The 26,849-nt window shown below is 38.3% G+C and overlaps 1 protein-coding gene and 2 non-coding genes across 4 annotated transcripts; all 3 read right to left on the reverse strand.

Moving 5' to 3' along the window:
* Positions 1-2,373: 2,373 nt before the first annotated feature.
* Positions 2,374-22,774, reverse strand: fam122b (family with sequence similarity 122B). 2 transcript variants are annotated; one of them, XR_001171493.3, is made up of 10 exons: positions 22,336-22,774; positions 19,337-19,415; positions 17,756-17,812; positions 16,014-16,057; positions 14,328-14,382; positions 12,031-12,132; positions 10,810-10,898; positions 10,330-10,394; positions 8,519-8,697; positions 2,374-7,982 (listed from the first exon to the last, which is right to left on the reverse strand). XR_001171493.3 is itself a non-coding variant. In NM_001017288.3 (10 exon segments), coding segments are annotated over 10 exon segments (843 nt in total). In that variant the 5' UTR covers positions 22,437-22,649; the 3' UTR covers positions 6,481-7,837.
* Positions 8,081-8,216, reverse strand: LOC116407422. The gene has a single exon (XR_004220328.1). It is a non-coding gene; the product is annotated as a small nucleolar RNA U109 (small nucleolar RNA).
* On the reverse strand, positions 11,708-11,848 carry LOC116407424. The gene has a single exon (XR_004220330.1). It is a non-coding gene; the product is annotated as a small nucleolar RNA U109 (small nucleolar RNA).
* Positions 22,775-26,849: the final 4,075 nt, after the last annotated feature.

The raw sequence follows: 26,849 nt of genomic DNA on the forward strand, positions 1-26,849 counted from the left end.
GATACAGAGACTTTTTAAAGGTTTTTTCAATCCTTTACTTGATTGTGACATCCTCCAATGTGATGATAAGTCTTGCAGTGGGACATTTCAATTCCTTGTCATGGACACTTTTTTCAGGATGTACAATACACAGTGCCTGAAAACAATGTCTAATATTGTGTGAAGTTTTTGTCTGCACTGGCCATCTGTTTGTTAGACTGTAAGCCTGATTTGGGGCATCACTTGGGTGGGCAGATCCAGCAAGTATCAGCTTGTTTGTATGCCCATCTGTTCAAGAAATATTTCAGCCTTAATTTGCCACAAGCATAAATACATTGGTGTGGTGCATTTGAGTTTGTTGACCAAGGTTTAGGAGTTTAAAGGTTTTACTACTAATATGATTCCCTGCAGTAATAAGGCAGAATTGTATGTACTGTGTTAATTCACATGCAATCAATAAAACACTTGCAAGCAAAAGACAGTGGAATACATGAAATTGCTAAGAAATGAATATTTTAGCTCCACTATGACATCTACAGGTAAAGATTAAGATTGTATTACCAATGACAACATTTTTAGAACAGCGCATGGAACACTGGTAGTTTCTTGTTGGGAAATTAGAATAATAATAATAGAACTCTGAAAGCTTTAAGTTATTGTACACATTTGTATAAGAAATAGCTATACAAAGTGCTGCTGCATATGTCATTGTGAGAACAGCTAACTGGACTGTATAAGTGTTTGATGCTTTCTTGTTCCTTTTAGTATAATTACACTGTGTATACAGTATCTGGATATGATTACTTTGCTATTCAGTTCATTTATACTGAATATTTTCTATAATGTCTGTATTATTGCCATTACTGTATATGTCTGCATATCATTATTTGCAGTATAGTGCTACAGGTAGCTTCTACAATTTCTACTTATAAGAATGTATTTATTTTTAAGACATATTAAAGTTGCTCTAATCAGTTTGTCTGCCTCACCAATTAAAAGAGCAATTATTAAAGAAGCTATTTACAGGTATGGGATCCCTTATCCAGAAACCCATTATCCAGAAAGCTCTGAATTACGGAAAGCCCGTCTCCCATAGACTCCATTTTAATCCAATAATTCAGAATTTAGAAACCGATTTCCTTTTTCTCTGTAATAATAAAACAGAACTTTGTAATTGATCCCAACTAAGATATAAATAATCATTATTGGATACAAAACAATCTTGTTGAGTTTAATTAATGTTTTATTGATTTTTTAGTAGACTTTAGGTATGGAGATCCAAATTATGGAAAGACCCCTTATCCAGAATACCCTTGGTCCCGAGCATTCTGGATAATGGGTCCTATACCTGTATTCATGCAATTAGTGTGGAGTCCTGTAATATTACAGTTGCCCAATACTGCTGCTGCTGCTGGGTCAACAATTTTGGCAACTGCTCTTCTAGTTTAGCTTTTGAAATACTGTAACCAAGACTGCTGTAGCTTGTGTTGTGAAAGCCATGGAAGATTTAAATTAACATTTTCCTGGTTATCCATGTCAGGATTCACACCTTTCCCTCCCTTTTGTTTAATAGGCTTAATTACAACACAGTCCTGGGGGAAGGGGGTGGCCCTAAAATAAGGTGTATTCTGTTGTTTTCGCTTTCAGGAGGACAAAGGTAACACTTATTAAAATTTATTTTACAGGGAACAAATGATATTATAGTATGCAATCTAATATCTAGAAACCCATTATAAAGAATGATCTAAAATACAAAAAGTCTAAAAGACTCTTGTATCATGATACAGAAATTGCTAAAAAATGCTAATGTTCATTTAAGTATAGTGCAAAAAAATAATCTCTATGTAAAAAGTATTTCGCTAACCTGTCAAGAGGAAATGAAAGGCAATACAAGGATTTGCAAAATTGCATAATTTTATAGATCATGATTAAAGCAGACCTTTCAAAATGAAATTGCTTCCCCCCACCAGAGGTGCAGGCTAATAAAGGGTGATAGTGCTCTTTAAAAAGCAGCTCTGTATGTACTAGATCAGGGCTGTCCAACTGGCAGCCCGCAGCCCCCCTCTGTGTGGCTGCTGTGACTGTAACTGCCCTGTGCGTGCCATATACTCAACCTGCCCTGTGCGTGCCATATACTCCACCTGCCCTGTGCGTGCCATATACTCAACCTGCCCTGTGCGTGCCATATACTCCACCTGCCCTGTGCGTGCCATATACTCCACCTGCCCTGTGCGTGCCATATACTCCACCTGCCCTGTGCGTGCCATATACTCCACCTGCCCTGTGCTGCCTGTGGGAGGTGAACCTGGCAGGGGTTTGTTCTGGGAGTTTGTTAGCAGTTGGAAATATAGTCATTAAATTAAACATATAAGCAAAAAAATGAAAAAAAAAACCTTAAGAACAAATATGAAGTCAATTTATTTTTGAAGCAGTGAAACTGCCACGACAAGTCTGTACATTTTTAGTTACAATTTCACTATACAGAGCATTTCAATCACAATACTATTGATTGATAACTTTACAATATACACACAATTTATGAACATTACACATAAATGTAAATCTATACACAAGATGAGCACTTCTTGCCAAAAATAAGGCTATTCAATGATAATTCTGCATTTTTTTAATCCATGATATGCAAAACACAGCTTCTATGTACTAAAGACTCAATTTTTTTTTTAATTAAAAAACTACAAAAAAAAAAAACCCCAACAAACCCACACAGGTTTATTACCAAAATGGGTGCATTTAATTATTTGCCAGTACAAGGTATGATTAATTCAAATATCTCAAAGGCAAAACAAATTTACAAATAGGTGTTGATAAATCTTTAAAAAATATATAATTTTTTTAATCTGTTTGATAGAAGGGACACGAATGTTAAAAAGTATGCTAGACTTTGCAACACTTCACATACACATAAAGGTCCTTTGTTTCTAAAAGCAGAAAGACTGTATGCAATACAGCCATGGAACACCTTGTTGTGAGAGATGTTCCCTCTAATTCTTTCCCGCAAAAAAAAAATAAAAATTAAGTATTGAGAATTTCAACTTTTGAGTACATTTTTAAAAACAGTGTGCTCAGGTCAGAACAGATACAAAATTTTATGTTTTCATGTTTCATATTTGCACGCCCCCACTAATTAGGCTTTAATGTCTTAAGTAAAGCAAAACAAAAATTACGGAAAACAAAGACAGAAGGGAATAAATAACTGTTAGAATGTTATAGAATGTTCTATTCCAAAAAACTTTGCAATTGGTTTTGTGTTTAAATTATTTGCCTTCCTTTTCAACATCTTTCCTGCTTTCAAATGAGGGTCACTGACCCCAGCAGCCAAAAAACTGCTTACAAATTTGATTCCTTATGTTTCTATTTAGGCCCTCTCCTAGTCATACTTCAGTCTCTTAAACCACCGCCTAGTTGCTAAGGTAAACAAGTCCCTAGCATCCATATAACTGCTATTCCAAAATTGAGAACTGCTAAACAAAAAGCTAAATAAGTGAAAAACAAAACAAAAACCACAAAACAACCAAGTGCAAATTTTCTCGGAAAATCAATGTCTAAGTCATACTAACAGTATGTTTAAAGGTGAACAACCCCTTTAAAGGGGAGAAGTAATTTAAGTACTCTTGACAATTAGTAAGTAGCGTTTTTTGTCGTTAAAATAAATACTGATATATCCATTGGTTTGAATGGATCTCGGCAGCTCCAGAATTTGCCGACAGTGGGGGAAAAAAAAGTAGAGGCAAAACAGAAGATTCTAAATCAAGCAAAAACTAAGTCACTAGGACAGCATTAGTATAGAAGCAATTCTTGTTGCTAGAGTCAATGTCCCCCCAGAGCAACCAGTTTCCATAGGCTAAGCGTCTGTGCACACCCAACCTTTCATTCCATGTGCTGAATAGCACAATTGATTGCATCCACCATGCCACCAGTCTCATCTACCCACATCTATACTGCCCTTTTATTCAACCCTCAAAGTTTTCTGAGACAACAATCTGGCTGCTGGGAAACAGAAAGGTATTGGAGAAGGCTAAGGATCAAAAAACAAAGCTGGTGCTTCACTGGCTCCCTGCATGACTGTGCTAAATGTAAAGTAGTACATTCTGTTAAACTGAGCAAAAACCAAGCCAAAACAAACTACTACCTAATTATGTTTAACGTGCCATTTTCTACCAAGAGAATAGTTATCAGAAGGTGCAGTGACCATTTAATAGTGTTTAATTATGTAAATGGATACAGGGATTGGCGAGTGCGGTTTTTACCTGCATTGAAAAGTGTAAGAGGTCATAAGAGAATCCCCAGACTCAACTAACTACTTGACAAATAGGCTTGTTGCAACAGTTAATCTGTTAATGGAGAAGAAAAGTTATAATCACTGGGGGGGAGGCGTTGCAGGGTAGGTCTGTTGCAGACCCCCTGGGGGTGCGTTGCAGGGTAAGTCTGTTAGAGATGATCTTTTTCAGCTTGTTTGATGGCCCCAGGCAGATGCTGTGCAGTACAGTGAAAAAAATAAAGCAAATATAAATCAGTGAGGGGCCTAATTTTTGGCACCCCCTCAGTGATTATAACTTTCCTTCTCTTTCAATGCAAGTAGAAGACCCCACAACAACCTATTATAAAGAAAACAGAATATATTTACAGCTGTTTTGAACTGGCAGAATGAATTGACTACTTTGTGACAGAAAATGTTAATAACAATGCCTAGGTAGATGTTGAAACTGCTTGCTCGGCTTGAAAGCACTTGAGCGAAAACAAATGTTCCTTTTCCAACACGTAACAATGATCTCTGGGCAATATCTTGCAGTATTATACAATAACACATCACCCTTAGCTATGTTAATATTTTTCCTGCATAAGCTAAAGCAACTTTACTGAAGTAAAAAACAAGCCACCCAAAATATAACAGACTACCTACTTTGGTACAAGCAATGAACTGCTAAACAAAAAGGATAAGCCTGCTACTTAGTAAAATGTTGCTTCTGACACTGGTTTGCCCACAATTGCACTCAAACAGTAGGCATATAATGCATCCCATGCATATAAAAGTACATAAGACTAGAACCACCTTTTCCAGCGAATGCAACTCAAAATAATAAATATGAAAACGGCTTATGTTCTCTGTCATAAAAGGCCAAGAGCAAACCTAGAATTGTGCCTTCCTCTGCTCCCTGCCATCAATGCTTCCTGTAGTTTCCTCTACATTTCCCAGAAATAAGAATAACTTTCATGTAAAGTTTTTTTTTGTATTCAAAAGCCGTAACACATTATAGGCACTATTTTTCCCTCTTCATTAGAGTCAGATTAAAAACATATTTCCTGGTCAACACACTTTGGCCATTAATATATTCTACAGAGCCATAAATGGGTCTCTGCATGGTTTGCTCCTGACAATATAACAGCTTTCTTGGAAAGCAAATCAATGCGAATATTATACAGGGCCTTGTACGTTCCTCAAAAAATTTAGCAAAACAAAAAATATATTTACAAAGTGCTTTTCAAAATACGATCTTTACAGTAAGCCAAAAACCAACCTAATCCACATACATCAACATAGAACTGTAAAGTTAAAAGACAACATTTTTATATATCTCCAGAAAGGAAACTTCTCTTTTGCCTGAAGGTTAACCATGTGCTTTGTAACCAGGCTAAATGTGTAAGGTTTTAAACTAGCAACACAACTAAAAAGGATTTGTGGTGCCTTGGAGCATTTCTACCATGTGGACACTTGTAACTGTTCTGGCAGCAAAACTAGACAAATAAATAATGGAGAACGTGAAGTGTGCCCAGGTGACTGGAAGGTCTAGGGACGTATTCAGCAGTCAATGCAGTGATTGGGGGTAATAATAAAAGATCTCATATGATATATTATGCTGAATACATTTTAAAAGAGGTGACTTGAGAAATCTAAAGAATCCACATTATATCTTAAAAGATTGCATTTGAACTACAATCTTTCCCTTTCTAATAGTGGAATCACCAACACTCCACACAGGAAAAAAAAAAGCCTGGTTACACAAAATGTGTTTAGGGCACCTATGTTTATGACTTCAAACTTAACCCACTTAAGGATGTTGAGGAGTGTTCTGTTTTTTTTTAAACAATCATCCTTTACTACCACCAGCCAACAGGTATCTTGTCCATCTGGCATTCCGCCTATTCCCACATTATAAAAGGGTCATGTTGGCCGGTCATGCAGGGCTGAGTAAGGACACAATCCTCTAACAGGAGAAAGCATGATTTACATTGTGCCACACACAGCATTACTGATAGTGTTAATGTAAAAAAATAAAAACACAAAAACAGTGTTTGCATTAATTTTTTGATACTGATGATTCCTTCCACTGACAGGAACATTACAGTATCATTGTAATATGCAGGTATTCCTGACAAACTGATTGCACAATAGACATTTTGAACAACAGACATTTTGCTACAACACTATGTAGCATCACATCACAGTAAAACCTTGCAAATCTATTTACATCGGAGACAGATTTTTTTTTTTTTTTTTTTTTACTGTAGATCACATTGCAGTGGAAGGCATGTTTCAGCCTAAGGTATATTACTAATACACTGACAAATGTCAGTTCCACACTGTTATGAATAGTTTGTTTGAACTAAAATCGCCAACTATTACTGCCATATAAATTAACAATCTGTTCTATACAGGTGTTCAGCTCTAAACCTTGTGTTGTAGCCTCATTAGTGTTTCCGCTTTACTGCGATTAGTCTCTTGGTAGCTAGTGAAGTTTAAAACACTCTACAGTCTTGGAGGCATATGCCAACCCTCCCAGAATGATCCAGCTGGAATTCTGATGTTTTTCATGCTGGATTTTTAAAGACAGGAAGATCATAATGCACACCACCTAAACTGAACATTAGAATGTCACATTACTTCTCCATATGTCCAATCCTACATCTGATGCAGAACCACACAAATGGAAAAGAGAAAGAATGTGTCATCCTTGACAGGTGACTGAAATTAATTTTAACAGCTGTTTATCAATGTGACATAGATGCCAACAAGTCTATATACAAGACAAAGAAAGGCTACTGAATATATATAGCTAATGGGGTTCAGCAGGCAGTATCTCATCAGACACTTATGTATTCTGTCTTCACTGTTTCACTGCTTTTCTTAAGCAACTGGTCATTTTGTCATACATCAAGTTAAATGACCTATTTGCATTGACTAATGCAAACACCACTGGAAAAATATATATATATTTTTTTTTCTGCTACAATTTCAAAGTAATGTATAACATACTGGGTAAAAAAAAAAAAAAAAGGACATTTATAATTCATGATTGTAAAACAGAATATAATCCTGTTAAATAAATAAATAGGAAAAGAAATAAAATTGGAAAACTACCAATAAATAACTGGATCACAATGGCAAAATTTGAGCACATCAGTGCATAATTTTCATTGATATTAGGGATGCACCGAAGCCAGGATTCGGCTCAGAGTCTGCCTTTTTCAGCAGGCTAAATTTGGCCAAATCCATGCCTCTGGCCTAGAATTTGAATCCTTAAAATCAGGTGATTTTCTGTCACATAAGCTGAACAATTTCCGGCGCATGCAAAGCGCACAGTTGCCTTTAACCCTTCCTTTCCTATATTCCATATGCAAATTAGGGTTCAGATTTGGTTCAGTATTCAGCTAAATCTTTCGCATAGTATTTGGGGTTTGGCTGGATCTTAAAATAGTGGATTTAGTGCATCCCTAATTGATATATAAGCCATGTGTTGCCACTCCAGTGTCTAAGTCCTGCAAGTCTATCAGGCCAGAGGTGCTTGCTTCAGAAAAACATAAAAATAAAAAAAATAAGCATGGCAACAATTACAGAGCGTTACTTTGGGGACAGATCTTCCAGTGACATGAACGAAGAGAAAGAGCTTGAGCAGGCTGCGGGAGAATTGGTCACACTGCTTTCCTTTGCCACAGAATCACATGATGAGCTGATGCTGCTGCTGCTTTCAAGATCTGAAGACAGGCTTGAAAAACAGAGAAGGATAATATTAATGTGGGCATATTGTACACACCCATCCCAAGTTCTGGTTCCTGATAAGCCAATATGATCATATAAATGTTTTACTGTAGGAGTCATATACTACCACTCAGTTTGTACTGTACAACTGGCAGCCCTGACAACTCCTTGGTTTTTCTTGCATGTTTGGACATACTGCTGCCCTGCTGAGGAAGGAGCAACAAAATCATCCATCATGCTTCACTCATAAAAAAAAAAAAAAAATGTATAAAGCAGCGAGGAATATGGTATATTTAGAGACACTAAGATAAAATATCTATAGAAAAGTGCCAAGCATGTAAAAATGTTTGGCGTACATTTAACCTACATCTCCAGTACCGCTTTGCTCCTTAAAAACACTCTGAAAGCTCTTGGGCACAATAAATGAATACGTATTATCCATTGTTCAACTTGAAATGATGATTCTATATATAATTGGATTGCATGCATTCCCCCCCAAAATTGATTAAAAGTAATAAGCAGTATTGCAAATAAATGTGTCACCTTTCTTTTTTGATAATAGTCTAGTATATTGTTTTGTTATCCAGGCACTGGATAACCAACCTATCTCTCGTACCAGCTGAAGTAGGACATCTGAGTGACATCAGAAGAAAGCATGTTTGTGGTCCCCTGAAAAAGTCTCTTTGGTTGATTTTCCACTTCCATCTCCATCTCACCTAAAACTAAAAAGCAAAGAAATGGCTTAAATCAAATAAATGATAATATAAGAGTCAATGCTCTCAGTATGTATGTCTATATATACACATAAGTAAGTAGAGATACCACAGCACCCACAGGACTTTAAAATATAAACTATTTGTACTAGTGCAATATCAATGTTTTGGTCACATTACATTACATATAAGCAAAAATGTCGGCACTCACAGGGTTTACACAAAAAGAAGTAAAGACTTGATCAGGGCAGAAGGCGATATATAAACTTCACCTTCTGCATTGATCAAGTCTTTACTTCTTTTTGTGCAAACATCTGCAGCTGCTTTATGTCTCTGATTGCAGAAATCAATTATTTATAGCTGGGATACCTATAAATCAGTAAGAAGTCAGCTTTGGCCCTATTGTGTTCCTTAAATTTTCAAATTCACAGGTAAATGTGAATATTGCAACAAAAAAATTAATATTTGTAATGTTTTAAAACCCAATTTAATATGTCAAATATATCAGCTGGGATACTCAGCAATAGTGCTCTAGCTTTTTGCCTCAAATCATCAAAGAAATGTAATGGAGTATGTGACAAATCAAATTTGTCCCATACTACAGGTACAATAATAAAACCAGGTACCATAACGAACCTAACAGGAATACAAACAAAGCTCAAAAAAGTCAAGAGGATGGAGTATATTTTGGCTTTGCAACTTACCTACTAATTGAATAGGTATAATATATCTACTATGTAAAATTCTGTTATCCAAACCTTTGCGGATGGTGTATCAGTAGCCTTTCAGGCCAAGAGCATATTCTTGTCCCTTAGATTACTAAGGCTACTGTAACTGTTCATATATGTGAATCAAGCTTATATTGCACTACAAATACTAGGCTTGCACTATGCATCTGGGAACTTCGAGAGAAATCTTCTACAGCAGGGACTTTAAAACCCCTAATGAGAGTTAAAATGATTAGTTATCAATAACAGCTAATATAACAAAATACACTTGCTGTAAAATATGATCTGCCTGTGCTCTGTTTTATAAATCTGGCCATACAGGCACAGATCTAATCGTAGACTTTTGCAAAGTAGCGGTCATTTAGTCGATTGGACAGGTTAGAAAATGTTGGTTGGGTAACGACAGAATCTGCGCATGTATTTTGTATCTGACAATATCCTTGGGGGGACCTACAATGCATTTCCAGGAAATCACTTTCATACAATTGGGGCCTGCCAACTCTTTTTTTCTTTGATGTTCAGAACATCCTCAGATTTGTTATTTTTAGGGCTTTATCCTATCATTTTAGTCTGAATGCTAGTTTTAGATTGTATGATAGATATCCAAACATTTGTTGGAAGAAGACTAAAATCTTAACGTGTATGGCCACCTGAAGAGTTAATTGCACAATGGGCTAATATTTGTTCATCATTACTACTCAATTAGTACTATGCATGATCCAGAACAGATAGTTACAAAGGCAGTGATCATATGCATATGTTTGTATCCAAAGCATCCTAAAACATGCAAAAAAAATGGAACTCTATAGAAATATCAAGTATGCAAAAGTGACATTTTAGTGATTTTAAAGTTTTTATATACTAATTAAAACATTAGCCCCACCTAAGACCAAAGCAGATTATTTTTGATTACCTTTCCTTTTAATAGGGCCAAATGCACTTGGACGTATATAGTTGACAGGACTCCGGCTTCTTTTGCTGAGAAAAGAATAAACATTAAAATCATAGAAAGCATTTATAATCCTATTTCCCACCTACTTTAAACTGGACTCCCTTGAAATATATATTTTATATAAGCAGCCAGTTAAGTTAAATACTCTTCCTTAATGCTGCAATCCTTCTATATAACTACTATTTGCCCACGATTTCTGAATGGGGAACCACTACCTCTTACTTAGGTTGCAAAAAAGTACTAAGTACTAAATAGTACAAAACCTCCCAAATTTATATTCTGAATGCCTTTTGAAAATTCAGTTTAATTTATATCTTCTATTGCATCCCATTACCAAAAAGTTATTACTTTTGCCTTTTTATCCCTCCCTATATTTGAAGGAAATAGCATATAACAGACTGCAGTAAAATGGCTTACTAAACAAAACAAGCTAGAACTTACGTTGAGAAACGCCTTGTAGGACTGGGTATAGGACTCGGGGGCAGGCCATTACTGCTCACAAACATTTGTAAAGATGGAGAGAAACATTGCTATGGAAGAAAAACAGACTGCTACTAAAAAAAGCCCTACTAAAGCACCTCTAGCACAGTGTATCACGTTTCAGCAGTCATGTTAGATCACTTGAAGCACCAGCAAACATAACTAGGGGCAACAAATGCAACATTAGACTCAAAATGCTTTGGATCCCCTTTTAATGAAGAAAAAAAATGCTATATTGTAGTGCTCTTTTCAATGACTAAACAATGACCGTGCCATTTTCAGAGATACCTTGTTAAAAGGGCCATGATTGTTAACAGGTACTTAGAGTGTCGTCATATTCCGCAGGACTTGTGCTAAAAATGTGTTTTGCCATCAAATTTTTAAAAATCCTTATTTCCCTTATTTTTTCTGCTATAAAGCAACAAAGCAGGTGACTTTTTTGTTAACCTTTACTATCTTTTCTTGTTTATAAATAGCTTATCTCTGTTCAAACAAACCCATCCCTTCTCTAAGCCTCTGTCAGTTTCAGGCTTTAAGGTAAAAAGAAGAAACTGACACTTTCCTGGTGTATACTGCCCCTTTAAATTATATATTTTTCAACTCCAACGGGTACAGCCCCAATAAGTCTATGCCACACATCTGTTGCCTTACAAGAATAAAAAATGTGTTAACATGTGAAAAAATTGTAACGTTAATAATCTAAAAATGAACTTTATGTGCAATAACTGTTAAATGAAGCTCCTCCCAGAAATGGCTGGTATCATAAAATCAGTTAAGAGAGCATTACAACATGTTCATATTTAAAAAAAGACCTTATAACCACCTTAACTAAATTTTAATTGTATTGGATATTGATACATATTGTGGGAGTTATATACTACCACTCAGCCTGTACTTAACAGCTGGCAGCCCTGATAACTCCTTAGCAATATAATATTGCATGCAAAGGGTAAGAGTGTTCCACAAAAGCAGGAATACTGCACATTTCCTCATCATGCATAACAGTTGGTATATTTCACCATAATAATCTGCATTACATCTCTCTTGCAGAGCAAGGTAAAGCCAAAAAAAGCCAACAGCACAAGACCTGCACTATCCTTTAAATTAAAGATTTGTTTTCCTTTGCTAAGGAGCCTGCTTTAGGAAATACAATAATGGTTGGCATCTGTATATGTTTCTTACCTTTCCAATTCCTCTTGGAGGTGATGGAGCTGGAGATACTGGTATAAAGTCAATGCGCTTTGGAGATGACGTTTTTTCAATCTTCTCAAGATCACTATCACTCTGTCATAATAAAAAGTCATAATTATTTTCACAAAATGCCAACTTTAGACACACATAGCAGTGCAACTATAAGGGGATAGACATGCCACCTCTCACCTACCTTACAAACAGGTTTGACGCCCCAAAACAAACCAACACCCAGAACACTTACTGCCACCTTTTCTATTAATATAACAAAAGTACATACTGCATAAATACACAAACGATATTACAAAGAAGACAGTAAAGATAAGAGGAAGATGAGAAAATAAGTGAATAAAATAAAAAGAAATACAACTCTGAGAAACCCTATACCTGCTAAGTTAGAATTTTCTTGTGTCCCCCTAAGGCCAAAGGTTTGAACACTAGGCATACAAACCAAGAACTTGAAGCCTCACTTGCATGACACAAAGCACTGGATCCCTCCCCTTTTATTTCCTGCTTGGACATTCCTACTTATTACCTTAAGAATAAGGTAGGAGTGCCCAGGAACAGTCTTTTTGAATGACTATTCACTGCCCTCTATAGATAGTTGTTGGTTCCAGATCAGTTTCTGCAGCATAATATTGTTACTTTCCAGTGCCAAATATTTTGATAAAAATATGGTAATGCTGTGTTTTATAGGTGTTTTATGCTGTGTTGATACCAAACATGAGAGGTAACCAGAGACCATCCCTGTATGGTATCCTTAGGATTGCATGTGATCTTATAACAAATATGTGATTTATGAGGGTGTGAACTCTACATCAGAAGGTACCTGTGTATGGTTCCCTTTCTGTAATACATATATTTCTCATACCCTGCAGCTCCTAAATTTACAGCTCCTTTGCTTTGGTCATCAGTTTAAAGGGACCAACTTCCCTTCCCTTGCTCAAATGGTTTGTTCCCAAATCATCTTCTAGCCAGCTAAGTGTATTTCCATTACACAGCCCCCTGATGGAGTATCTAATTGGGTCTCATACTCACTGAGACCCTCAATGTTTTCATTGTAACTCTTATCATGCTACAGCACTGCTGCTCTGGTATGTGAGTAAAACATGAATTAAGATCAAGTTGCCCCAAAAATGCCCTGAAACTATTTATATATAGAGTACACTTTTGAAACTATTTCTAGAAAGCACTATATTTACATATGAAAACACCTGGAATGGCTGTTGTGGGCATGTATGGGTTTTTTCTAAGGTTCCAATGAATACTAAACAGATCAGGGTGGGACTTTGTTTTGACAACAGATGGGTTAACACAGCAGAGTTAGGAGCAGACAATGCACAGTATTTAAAGTAAAATGAATTAATCATTTGCATTGTTGAGGTGACTGGCCTGTTAAAAGGAATATTATCACCCTTAAAATTGGTTTGGCCGCTCTTACCACCCTACATGGGTCCACCTAACTGCCATTATTTGACTTTTAAATACATTAACTTATCTATGCACATGCCTTGGGCACGGTTTATCAGATTTGTTTCACAAAGATTTTGTTTTGGCACACAAAGCAATCATAAATTTACCAAAAACGTAAAAAAAATCAACCATAAAAGACAGAGGCACCTCAGTGTTCCATGGTCCCAGAGCACCTACCTCCTTACGCGTTGTGTCACTGGACACTTATGCATTATTAGACCCTTCACTGAATGAGGAACACATTTAATGGACCACTAAATTAAGTTACATGTGTGATACAGGTATTGGAACCCTTATCCTGAAACCCATTATCCAGAAAATTCCAAATTAAGGAAAGGCCATCTCCAATAGACCATTTTAATCAAATAATTCACAGTGTTTCCTATTTCTCTGTAATAATAAAATAGTACCTTGTACTTGATCCCAACTAAGATATAATTAATTAATCCTTATTGGAGGCAACACAATCCTAGTGGGTTTAATTACTGTTTAAATTTTTTTTTAGAAAACTTAAGGTAGGAGATCCGAATTACAGAAAGACCCCTTATCCGGAAAACCTCAGGCCCCCAAGCATTCTGGATAATGGGTCCCATACCTGTACTGCCTACTACTTGTATTACTATACTGTAAATTCAGGGTCTAGGGCAGTATTCACATGTTTCGGACGTCTCACTCCTTTGTGCTTGTTATAATTATTTGCTATGAAATTTAAACCCTGGCACTAACTGCCTTGCTTAAGGTTGCCCAAGACATTAGCTATAATTACTGTCCCTTTAATGTCGGGGGGAAAAAAAGTTGCAGTTTATGAAACTTACCAAGTTAAAGCTTTCCTCCCAAGACACAATCATCTGCATCGATGTTTGCACTTCCCTTAAAAATAATACAATAACAAAGGCTGTTGTTGGAGTATATTTTTTAGATATTAACAGAATATTTAGCATTTCATCCAGCATTAATTTTCAAATAAATATAAAAAACAAACAAAAAAAAAAAAAAAACTTAGTTTAAAGGACATGTAAAGCCTACATTTGCCTACAATGTATACCAGTTGGGCACGTCTCCCCCACCCAAATGCATCATTTGTACTGCATATATCCCCTCCACTTGCCAGCAAATAGCAGCTTTCACCGGGTGGCCATTTTTTCTCTGATACATAATCAGATACATTTAAATCTGCAAACAGCATACACACACAGACCCTTATTCAGCATACATTTCATCAAGAAAACGGGCTCACACAGGCACAACTGTCTTTTATAAAAGTTCTGCTTTGTTTGAGCTGAGCTTAGGAGAAAAAAATTGAAGCACAGTCTGAACAGAGTTTCTATGGGAACCAGCAATGCCATCTTTTCACTGGCTGCTAGACTGGGGGGCATGTTAATAATCTGAGCTTAGAACAACTGAGCATGCCCACAAACCAACAGCCAAAGCAAATTCCTGGGTGGGTTACAGGAGAAGGAAATCTAAGTGATTAAGGGGACACTGCAGCCTTACTATTAACCTCTGGACAACCAGAGTGGCAGGTATTGAAAGATTTCACAGAGGCTGTTCACTGATTACATTTTTGTGTGTGGGGTTTACATGTCCTTTAAAGAAACAGTAACACTAAAAAATGAAAGAGATTTAAAGTAATAAAAATATAATGCACTGTTGCCCTGCACTGGTAAAACTGGTGTGTTTGCTACAGTAACACTACTATAATTTATATAATAAGCTGCTGTGTAGCCACGGGGGCAGCCATTCAAGCTGGAAAAAAGGAGAAAAGGCACAGGTTACATAGCAGATAACAGATAAGCTCTGTAGAATACAATAGTGTTTTATCTGTTATCTGCTATGTGCCTGTGCCTTTTCTCCTTTAAATGGCTGCCTCCATGGCTACATAGCAGCTTATTTATATAAATTATAGTAGACTTTCTGAAGTAAACACACAACTTTTACCAGTGCAGGGCAGCAGCACATTATATTTTAGTTACTTTTATACACTTTCATTTTTTGGTGTTACTGTTCCTTTAAAGGAACAGTAACATCAAAATATGAAAGCATATTAAAGTAATTACAATATGATGCACTGTTACCCTGCACTGGTATAACTGGTGTGTTTGCCTCAGAAAGACTATTATAGTTTATATAAGCAAAGCTGTTGTGTAGTCATGGGGGCAGCCATTCGAATGAGAAAAGGCACAGGTTACTTAGCAGATAACAGATAAAATGCCATTGTATTCTACAGAGTTGATTTGTTATCTGCTATGTAACCTGTGCCTTTTCTCCTTTTTTCCAGCTTGAATGGCTGCCCCCATGGCTACACAGCAGCTTATTTATATAGACTATAGGAGCGTTCTGTAGCAAATACACCAGTTTTACCAGTGCAGGGCAACAGTACATTACATTTTAATTACTTTAAAACACTTTCATATTTTGGTGTTACTGTTCCTTTAACACCAACTTTCCAAGACTAATATTGAACAAGTATTTCCATGAATTTGTGACAAAAAACCGACTACCTTTCCCTAGCTGTTTCTCTGTCCATGACATCTAACGTTTCTTCCTGTAGAGAGAGAAAATAATGGTGTATAAGGATAGGTTTTCTAATACACAAGAGTCATGAATGTTCTTTTATTCTTATCCTTAGGGCTCTGGCACACGGGGAGATTAGTCGGCCGCGACAAAACTCCCTGTTCGCAGGCGACTAATCTCCCCGGATTGCCATCCTACCGGCAATGGCATATGCGGCGGCGTGATTTCAGTGAAATCGCGTAAGTTGCTTCGAGAGGAAACTTCGCGCCGCCGCGTATGCCATCCCACCGGCGATTTACATTATCGCCGGTGGGATGGCAATCCGGGGAGATTAGTCGCCCGAGACACGGGAGATTTGTCGCGGGCGACTAATCTCCCCGTGTGCCAGAGCCCTTATAGTCGGTCATAAGTAATATAACGTGTCATATGACTCACTGAAACTTACCTAGTTGTAAAATATAAGAATAATAAGAAATCACTTCAAAGTTCCATGACCTGCATTATAGAAATCGGCCTTTAGCTTTGTGTCTTTATATTGTTAATAAACTCCTTGCTGATTTCTGCTCTAGTGCAGCAACAACTGTCATTAGTCTGGTGCAGTTTACAGAATGCAAATCCTTAGACCAGGGGTAGGGAACCTATGGCTCGGGAGCCAGATGTGGCTCTTTTGATGGCTGCATCTGGCTCGCTGCCAAATCTTTAATAAAAAAATAACGGGGGCGTGGCTTGCGCTCGGCGGATAGAAGACTTGTTCTAAGCCTTACAACACATCTTCTATCCGTCGAGCACAGGCCACCCCTCCTCTGCATCGCATCTGGCATCCTTGGGACCCACCCTACCTTGCCCCTGCACTCGGCGGATAGAAGACGTGTTCTAAGCCTTAGAACACATCTTATATCTGCCGAGTGCAGGCCACGCCCTCCTCTGCATGGCATTCGGCATCCTTGGGACCCTCCCTACCTTGCCCCGCAGCATCCACAGCCAAACATATTGTATGGCTCTCACGGAATTACATTTTAAAATATGTGGTGTTTATGGCTCTCTCAGCCAAAAAGGTTCCCGACCCCTGCCTTAGACTGATCAGTATGGTAGACTGCACTGGTACAAATCTGCTTCAGTGTAGGTGAATTTCTTTTTTTAGGAGAAAGTTACGCCTGGAGAGTAGCCATGCTCTTTTATTACTAATGACAATTCACAAAGTAAAAAATTGTTAAATACAGCCAGCCATTTTGTTTTGTAAGCATAATCATTAAAATCCTTATTACTTGAGAAAAGTACCAGCTATTAAAAGCTGACAAATCTCCTAGTCTGCTATTCACCTAAGTCTGTGTAGATGAATTCTTCTAAATCTAGCTACAGTTGCAGGATAATGCACAGAACTAAAGGTGGCCCATACACGTTACAATAACAATCTTTCCTGCGACCACTGGTCACAGGAAAGATCGTTCGTCCACTTCACTAACATTTAGAACTGATATGCAGGTAGAAACAATAGTATTCTGCCCCATTTTATGATTCAGCATTAACATACAGTTGATGTTTGGGTGCCTTCAAAGACACCCCATCAAACTTTTCAGACCTGCCAGATTGTCAAGACCAATTTTCAATGCTTTTGCCAATATCAGTCAACTTGTCAACCCACCATACATAAACCAAATATCTTAGATAATTTTGGTGCATGTATGGCCACCTTAAGTCTTCAAATTTCTTTTATAACTGCAAAACTCACCCTTTTGAGCTGATAAAGCCTGCTGCTGGGAATGCGAATGGGGGAAGATGCTGGCATCTGTAAAACAATATTAACTATTATGAGAATCATAAAGAAAATCACTGGCCTTTTTTCCACCATAAAATACAGTATTTGATTATTCTGAATGTTAGTTGCAACAATCAAGCCTTGACCACTGAGCCGGCTATTCATATGAAACCAGGAATTCTAGCGATCATCCTTATAAAAGTTTTAAAGGAATGGCTCTGAAATCATTGCTGTATCAATGTAAACAGTGAGAAAATTTGTAGATGGCCTTCACTTTTGTATTGGCAGTTTTTGAATTGTTTAGCTTTTTGTTCAGCAGTTTGGAATTTCAGTAGCTTTGTTGCTGCTAGAGACAAAACTTACCCTAGCAACCAGGCAATGGTTTGAATAATAGATTGGAATATACAGTTAGGTCCATAAATAATTGGACAGAGACAACTTTTTCCTAATTTTGGTTCTGTACATTACCACAATGAATTTTAAATTAAACAACTCGGATGCAGTTGAAGTCAGACTTTCAGCTTTAATTCAGTGGGGTGAACAAAACGATTGCATAAAAACATGAGGCCACTAAAGCATTTTTTTTTTTTTTTTTTTAACACAGTTGTATTAGGAACCAAAATTAGGAAAAAGTTGTCTCTATCCAAATATTTATGGACCTAACTGTAAATAGAAGTGCACTAACGCACGAAACGCGTCAGGCGCTTGTTTGTTTTTAAAGTGATGAAATAAAGACCAAGTTTTAACAGACCCTGGAAGTTTGCTTGATGCCCTATTTCTACCTAACTGTAAATAGAAGGCCTAAATAGAAAGATAAGCATTAAAGGGTAACAATAAATAAATTGTAACCTCACAGACCAATAGTATTTCGACTTCTAGTCAGTGACCCCACTGAAATCTGGAAAGTGGAAAAAAGCAGCAAATAATTGAAAAACTATACAATATAAAATGCAAGACCAGCTGAAAAGTTGCTTCAGAAACACGATTATAGTTTATATAAATAAGCAGATGTGTAGCTATGGGGGTAGAGGTGAATTATTAGATTTCAGGCTTGCCCAGAACCTAATGGACTCCTGCTAACAAAACAGCACAAATAAGTCGATGGGGGGGGGGGGGGGGGGGGGGGCGCTATTTATTGCTTACATGGAGTAACAAAAACAAAAACCTTAAATTTAAGGTCAATTAACACTGAAGTGGAAATGAATCAAATGTCTTACAAGAGCCCAGTCCAAACCCTGATCTTAAACCATTATAAACCTGTGGCAATATTTATTAAACTGAAGTACAGAGGCATCATGCAACTAAACTGCACAACCTGGAAGAAATCTACCTGGACAAATGCAACAAAATTGCTCCCATTGTAATAAAGCTGTCTAGCAAAGTTTAAAAAACTGGCAATAGAAGAAAACCCATAATATCAGTATGTTGTTAGGCCTGGCTAAGAAAGCAAGTTAAATGGTTACATTTATTTAAAAAAGTGTGTTTCTAGCTATGTGGAAATGCATGTTTCTAGGGAAACGGGTTGCAAATGTTACAAATGAAGGCAGCGCTTACCAGACTCTGTCGATTCACTACAGTGGTGCTGTTCCGCCGTGCTCTTATAACATCTGTCTGAAACACCTGTGAATTGTCACTGAAACACACAAACACTGTCAGAACCAATAAAGATTTGGGGATTTACAATCTAACCATTAATTCATTTTTATATACACAAACCCAGCTGAAATCTACAACTTTTCAAAGTAAAATAGCAGTGGACTTATGAGCAGAAATATGCATTTTATTCTCTAATGCTATACAATATTGGCAAACACTGCTTTCCCTGAACATTCTTTAGGATGTGTAACAAAGATTGTTCAAAAATTGTTACCAAAATATTGCAAACATGCCCAACAAAATTAGCAGCAGCCTAAAATCAATCAGTCAGCAAATAAATGAACTGTGAAACAAGGAAGTGACTATTTGGGGTACTGCGAGTTTTTTTTTTTACCTGTTAAAACAAACATGCAGATGTCGGAGTCTCTGAGCGCTCAACCGGGGCACAAGAACCCTATGAATATTATGAAGCACATGGGGGGGGGGTGCGCTGCGGCCCACTGCCATGCCGTCCGCGGCCCGGTGGTTGGGGACCCCTGCTCTAAGCCACCGAGCACATCAAGCCTAATTTAAAATTTGAAACAGCCAATCTCAATTAGTGTTCACTCACCGCTTCACAAAGTTGGTCCAGATGCCTTGCCCCGGACCCTTCACCCAAGGAAAATTATTTTCACAACTATTTCTTCATTAAATTATCACGTAAATCAGTTTTTCATGGACACTCACCTTACTGATCCGGTGGTCCGGGTGCAGAGCCCCAGACCCGTAGCAAAGGGAGACCCAGCAGACACAAGCACAAGCAGGTGTGTACCCATCGAGAAATTGTCCAAGTTGCATAATAGCAAAACAGGGTTTCTCTTGTTTGGGTGCCATTCTCATGTATACCACTAGGTACGCGAGCATGTTTAGAAATGCAAACGATTTCTAAATTTATTTGCTCTCTACAATGCTGAAATCCATACCAGCTTTCAGGAAACCTGCTTTTTGGAAGGGTAAAGGTGTCTGAGGTTTCAGAAATCAGTGGCTCTCATTTTATTTAAGGCTAAAGTTTTCACCGCTTCTCACTATATTTAATGTATTTGTAGTGCCAATACCCAATGTCTCTCGCTTTATTTAATGTATTTTTGGGTGCCACTACTTCTGCCCCCAGCAACACCGAGTTATATTCCAAAAACAATCAATTGTGTATTAAAAACGCATGAACAGCCAACGTTACGTTTCGGTCCCCATCCGGGGATGAGGCGGATGGCACATGGGGCAGTTTTTTCACCTTGTATTTTAGTTGGAGACAAACACCTGAAGGCAGTATATGCAGTATTTCCTGCCACTAGCTACAATTCAGGACATTGACTATTAGTCTATGGAAGCACCATCAGTTCATGCAGCTGAATCCTTCAGCAGAGGTGTCAGGGATCTTAACGTATGGCCATCTTTAGCTTTTACATCCCAGATTCTTCTTCCCCCAAAAATCCTACCTCATCTTCCCATGTGGCCAACTACTTCTCTCTCCTATGTTCTAGCAGACTCCGTAGCAACTTCAATGTTTTATTCCAAGTCAGCCTCAAACATTTTTTACTCAATCCCTGTTTTCCCATGATTTTTAATTTTTGTGATAACTGCTATGATTTGCATTTATCAGCTTAACACTTATCTCAAGAAAACCCCTTTTTGTACGCCATCCTCTTACTTTCTTGATATTTTTTTTTAAACCATTTGTTTGATTCTTTAACTAATCGTTCCCATGCATGATTTTACAATTAAGTCCTATAGGACTCAAGGAAGCCTGCTTGTGATGCAATGACTGCAAGGAAAATTCTAAAAAATTATCCTTAAAAGGACAATGAAAGGTTAATATAAATTAAAATTAATTCTAAAGGCATTCTTTTTAAGTACTTACTGCATATCTAAATTACCAAATCCCTGCTTGCTTCTCTGAGATATGGTGCTGGCAGCTTACAGCAGTGTGAATACTACAGTGACATCACTGAAATCTCTCTCCCCTTCCTGTAGCTGCCAGCGGCAGCCTTCCTATTCTCTGAGCATGTGTGTAACTTGATCCTGTCTCCTGTTCTGAGCTACACATGCCCACCAGCCAATCAGAAGCGGATCTGCCAGAGGGGAGGGGAGGGGAGGGGGGGGGGGGAATGAAACACATGTGCAGTATGAAGCAAGGAGGGAAAGGAAGGGAGAATACCTTTTTAGAGATGGCTGCCTGTTCTAGAAAATGTGAAGTAAGTGTGACTGAGTAAATATTTGATTAGGTGAGCCAAAAGTGTGGTGTTTTTACTAAACAATAGGACGACTATTGGGCAGTATGCTTTTTAAATTCTGACTTGCATTCTCCTTTAAGTAATTGTAAACTACCTGGGCCTCAGGAGCCACAGTTAGAAAGGTTGATTGCTACTTTCCAAAAACGTTTTCAGGCACAGTGGGTTCCTAACCTTTAGAGCTCACAATCTACTTATTGTACAGCGCTGCGGAATATGTTGGCGCTTTATAAATAAATGTTAATAATAATAATATCTGGTATCCATTCTCTGTTACAGGCTGTGCATTAGGCTTTATTGAAAGGATATCAGCCAGACCAACCGCAACTGTATAAAATCTACAGGATTTCAAGTGATGCTTGAAATGGTGGTTCCATGCCGAGTGAGTTCCAATACCAGTTGCTCTGACTGAAATCAGACCAAAATGCAGATTCCCACACAGACATGTACACAGAACTCTCTAACAACTTGTAATATTTTCTTACTCTAATTTTGCCAATATCCCATTACTTTTCTCACTTGCAATCTCCCACTACTCAGCCCCCTCTTAGTGCTCCCATATTGTACCTATTCCCTGCATATTTCTACTGGACTGTGATGTTTATGGAGACGAGCTGTTCTCATGTGCTCCCCCTATGGTTCCCACCACCCCACACTCCCAGCAGACTCCCCCGAACCCCTTCTTCTTACCTGAGCCCATTGATTAGAGGGGCGCTATTGGATCTCCTCAGATTCCCATCACTCGGGGGCCCCGGGATTTCTAGATCCAGCTCCATTTTCTCCTGAGCCATAGTAGCGTCGCTCCCTGGGCTCTTGTGGGGGTGGAAGCGGGGAGCTAGCGCCAGCTTCTCCCCTCCTTATTCACTGGCTCATATCTCTCCTTCGGGCACCCCGTTTAGGCCCCACCGACTGAATGAAGACTCCAGCCCGAATCCAGCCAGGGCCCCATAGCCCGGGAAAGTCCGCCGGGTCGTGCAATCCTGCCGCCGCCTCCTCCTCCCGCCTTATTCCGTACAGGAGATGACCGGCTAAGTAGCAGCTCAGGCCCAGGCCTGCTACATAACTTGCGTTGAGAGAGCGGCGCAGCCTCTTGCGCATGCGCATAAACCCAACTCCGAATACTCAGCATCTCCCTGTAACAGGTACAGCGCTCTACTGAGGCCCCTATAAGATCACCGGAAACGTTCATGGGCCCGTAAATTCCAGATTTTTATTCTAATTATTTTATCTAATCTTTTAGTGTTTTGTGGTAGTTTTGTTTTTTAGTTACACTTTTGAGCCCCCGTATATTGTTATAGTCACTGCAGACTATTAGGAACAGCTGTTTCCAGCCAATTGCCTGCTAAATTTTAAGGCAACTTTAGTTCACATTTACACAAGCAAGAGGTTTGTTAATACCAAGTGAAGCAAATTTAGGTTTCAAATTAGTAGTTTAGGACCACTTACTAATGCTTTAATTGATTTAATATATGCAAAAGTTGAGTACAAAAAAATATATTTTCTGTGTCATTTACTAATTCCCAATACCTGTTTCTTTTAACTTGTTTATTATAATCACAATTCATAGAGCTAAAGTTTTTTTCAGCTATTTATTGATTCAATAAATAAATAAAAATGGTAAAAATTGTTGCCATTGGATAGAAAAGGTTTATGCTAAGGGCAGATAAATTGTTTAATGTGGTGAAAAACAACTTTAGTAAACAGAGCAAATTATTGTAAATAATAGTCACACAAATAAATATGAATACCACATTTTTTAAAACATAGGAGAAAAACATTTTCACAGGGCTGCAAGGAAAATATTTTGATGTTTAAAGGAGAAGGAAAGGCTACCAAAGAGTTAATCTCAAGCTGCAGGCATACCTTCAGTTGTCTCAATAGTGCCCTTAAGTCTCCCCAAATTGCAGTCGTTCAGATGATCAGAAGCCAAACAGGAAAAAAAACGCTGAGCTGTGTAAAGAAAGTTCCCATAATGCCTCACTCCTGCACAGACATGCAGACCAAGTAAACATGCTCAGTTAGTAAGACTATGGGGCACATTTACTAATCCACGAATGTCCAAAAAGCGCCCAAATGCGTTTTTTTCGTGATGATCGGTATTTTGTGACTGTCGCAAATTTTTCGAGCGCTCAATACGAAAAAGTTGCGACAATTTGCGAAAGTCATAATGGCTATGAAAAAGTCGCAACAATTCACGAAAGTCATAATGGCTATGGAAAAGTCACGACAATTCACAAAATTTGTTATGGCTATGAAAAAGTTGCGACAATTCGCGCAAATCGTAACGGCTACGAAAAAAGTCGCGACGTGACAAAAAAACGCAAAAAATACGATAAAGTCACAAAATGTTAGTTTCCAATCCGTTTTTTTCCCATTCGGATTCGTGGATTAGTAAATCAGCCCCTATGAGTCAGCTTCTTGGCTCAGATCCACATTCCTAAGGGGGGGGGGATTGAGTTCTTAGCATTCTTGAGGGAGGGGGGAGCAGGAAAGAGCAGAGAACAGAAAGCTGCATGTTTCTGGCACAGACACAACTAATCTTTTTTCAGAGAAGTCAGTGCAGTTTTTCTGTGAGTGCTTATGGCTGTATTTACATAGACCTTTCTGATAAAGCTTACTTAGTTTTTACCTTTCTTTCTCTTTTAAGTCCCTCTTTTAAGAGACATATCATATAAAAATTATGAATGTACCAGTGAATTATACTCCTCTAAATATAGAAAGATTGTGCTTAAAAAAGTTGTGTTTCGGACTGATTTATTGAGAAGTTCCCCCCAAACCCCACTAGTCCCACCCACTTCCTGCTGGCTGAATTCTCTGGATGTGCAGGGGAGCCGACAGCTCTCAGTACAGGAACGGCAGCTAGGCTTACCTAATAGGGAACTGAAGCGTGTCTGTGCTTGTGTGACTGCAGGGCTGTGATTGGCTACCCCCCTCCTACTGTGCTTCTGGCAGGGACCGTTAGGACACGCCCACCCTTTCCGTGGTCAACTTATGAGCGCGGAATGCGGAAGTGTGGCGTGAATGCGCATTCATGCAGAACTTCCACATCCTCGGTTCACGGGGGATTGACATATTGGCACCCCTGATCTATAGGGAGCTCCAATAAAGGGGCTATTTTTGCAGACAATATTCCATTTTAACCCAAATTGGAACCAGCACCATATATTAATCATAATTGCAATTGCCTACAAAATGTATCCAACGTGTTTTCTTTAACAGCTCAGCCCACATTTCCCTTTTGACCTCCTTACTGAACACTAAAAGAGATACAATGTTTCTCAAACTTAATTAAATAGGTAGCTTTTGGCAGAGAGGCCAGCTAAACCTGCACACATAGATACAAAACGATCCCAAAACCCCCAGAAATGTGTTCAAACTTTAAATAACCTGCAAAATTTAGTAAAATGGGAGTGGTATTTAGGGGGTGTGGTTGCAAAAAATGTTAATGGTCAAAACATTTTTGCCATGCTACGCGCACCAACTCTTTTCGTCCCTCTTTTTATTTTTCAAATGTTGGGGTGTGTGGCTTAACCCATAATGTGAAAATTCAGTCAGAAAGAAAAAGATGGTGTAAGAAGAGGTAAAAAGCAGCACAGGTGGCTGCTGTTTTTAATATAGCATTTATTAAGTGACCACTGCTTTTAGACTAGAAGTTTACACCAGGCAATGTAATTGCCTTTCAAGAATCTATGTAGCAATGTCTGGCATTCAGATGGCAATGTGTATTTGGACACTGGCAGCGTACAGCTGTATTTCCATTCAACAGTGTTGTATTCATGAAGGACAAAGGGAAGGTACATCGGCTCCTTTTACGTCATTCAGATGAGAAAGTTAGCTTGTGCTGGTAGATAGAGAGTACAAGGGGCTACCTTATGCCTGCTACCACTGGGCTCTGCATTTTACACATGATTTTTAATCTGGCAAGAGGTGCAGAGCACAGTGATACCTTGGTAGCAAGTGCTTCTTAAATAACCCCTAAGAAGGGCGATTTTGCATCCCTTAGCGCTCTAGCACTTGCGTTCACAGTCATTGTAAAGAAACCCTTTCATTTTTAACCAAACCACGTGTCCTCACAACACTGGTTTAGCAAGACTCTTTGTAGAGTTAGGTTAATTTGCATTTATCATATCCCTTCCTGGAGTGTATTTTCATATGAAAAGCTTATTCAGTTGCATCACATATAAATTGCAAAACCCGATTTGCAATCACTTTAACATGCGATTTGAGTGCCTCCAGCATTACACAATTGTAAATGCATTGAGTACATAATAGAACAATAAGACCTTGTACATTTATGTGGGAAAGAAACGGCTAATTTTTTTGATAAACAAAAAAATCATACTGTGATTAATGTATGCACACTTTAACACTTTGTGGAAGCAATATCACCTTAAAGGAGAAGGAAAGGGTGTAAAGTGCAACCCCCTAAATTGAAAGGCCTCATGTCCCTGTAGCTGATCGCTACGTTTTTTTACCTGGATAGCCTGTATATTGCCTGCAGTCTCTGATTTTCATAAACGCTATATTTCTTCTATGACGGCCACCATGTTGGATAGTTAAATTATTCCAACATGCCGCCACGTAAGAAAAAGCGCATGCGTGAACCTTTTCTCTCCCCTAGATGCGAGCGTGACCTACTCTACCCAAGCGCTCCTGCTTTGTGAGATGGAAAGCGCGCTCACAGGGTATGTTAAATGCGCATGTGCTTCCTGAGTAGCTGGTCTTAGTCTCGGTGCAGGAGCAATGCATTCTGGGAATCTTCTTTACACAGCTCAGTGTTTTTTGGCTTCTGATCATCTGAACAGGAGAAATATGGGGAGACTTAAAGGCTCTATTGAGAGAACTGAAGGTATGCCTGCAGCTTGAGATTAACTCTTTATTAGCCTTTCCTTCTCCTTTAAAAAGGAGGCCCCTGCCAATAATTGTACATTTTTAGTCTGCTTTAAATTAAATGCTGCCAGTGCAGCAAAGTGTATTTGGAAATCTTATAAGGTTTGTTACCTATAACTAACAATTAAACATCTTGTTTGTGGGTTAGGCTAGGTTGTCTGAGTGTAGCATCCTCTCCTGCTACCTTTGGCATTTGAAGCTTAATTAATAAAGTTTTTTTTTACATTAGAGAATGCTGCCACATTTTTCAAGTGGGGCCACATTCTTGTCCAAGTGCTACCCTAGGTACTGGAGTAAACTGGAAAACATGGCAT

Source organism: Xenopus tropicalis, chromosome 8, assembly GCF_000004195.4.
Source record: "Xenopus tropicalis strain Nigerian chromosome 8, UCB_Xtro_10.0, whole genome shotgun sequence".
NCBI lineage: Eukaryota > Metazoa > Chordata > Amphibia > Anura > Pipidae > Xenopus > Xenopus tropicalis.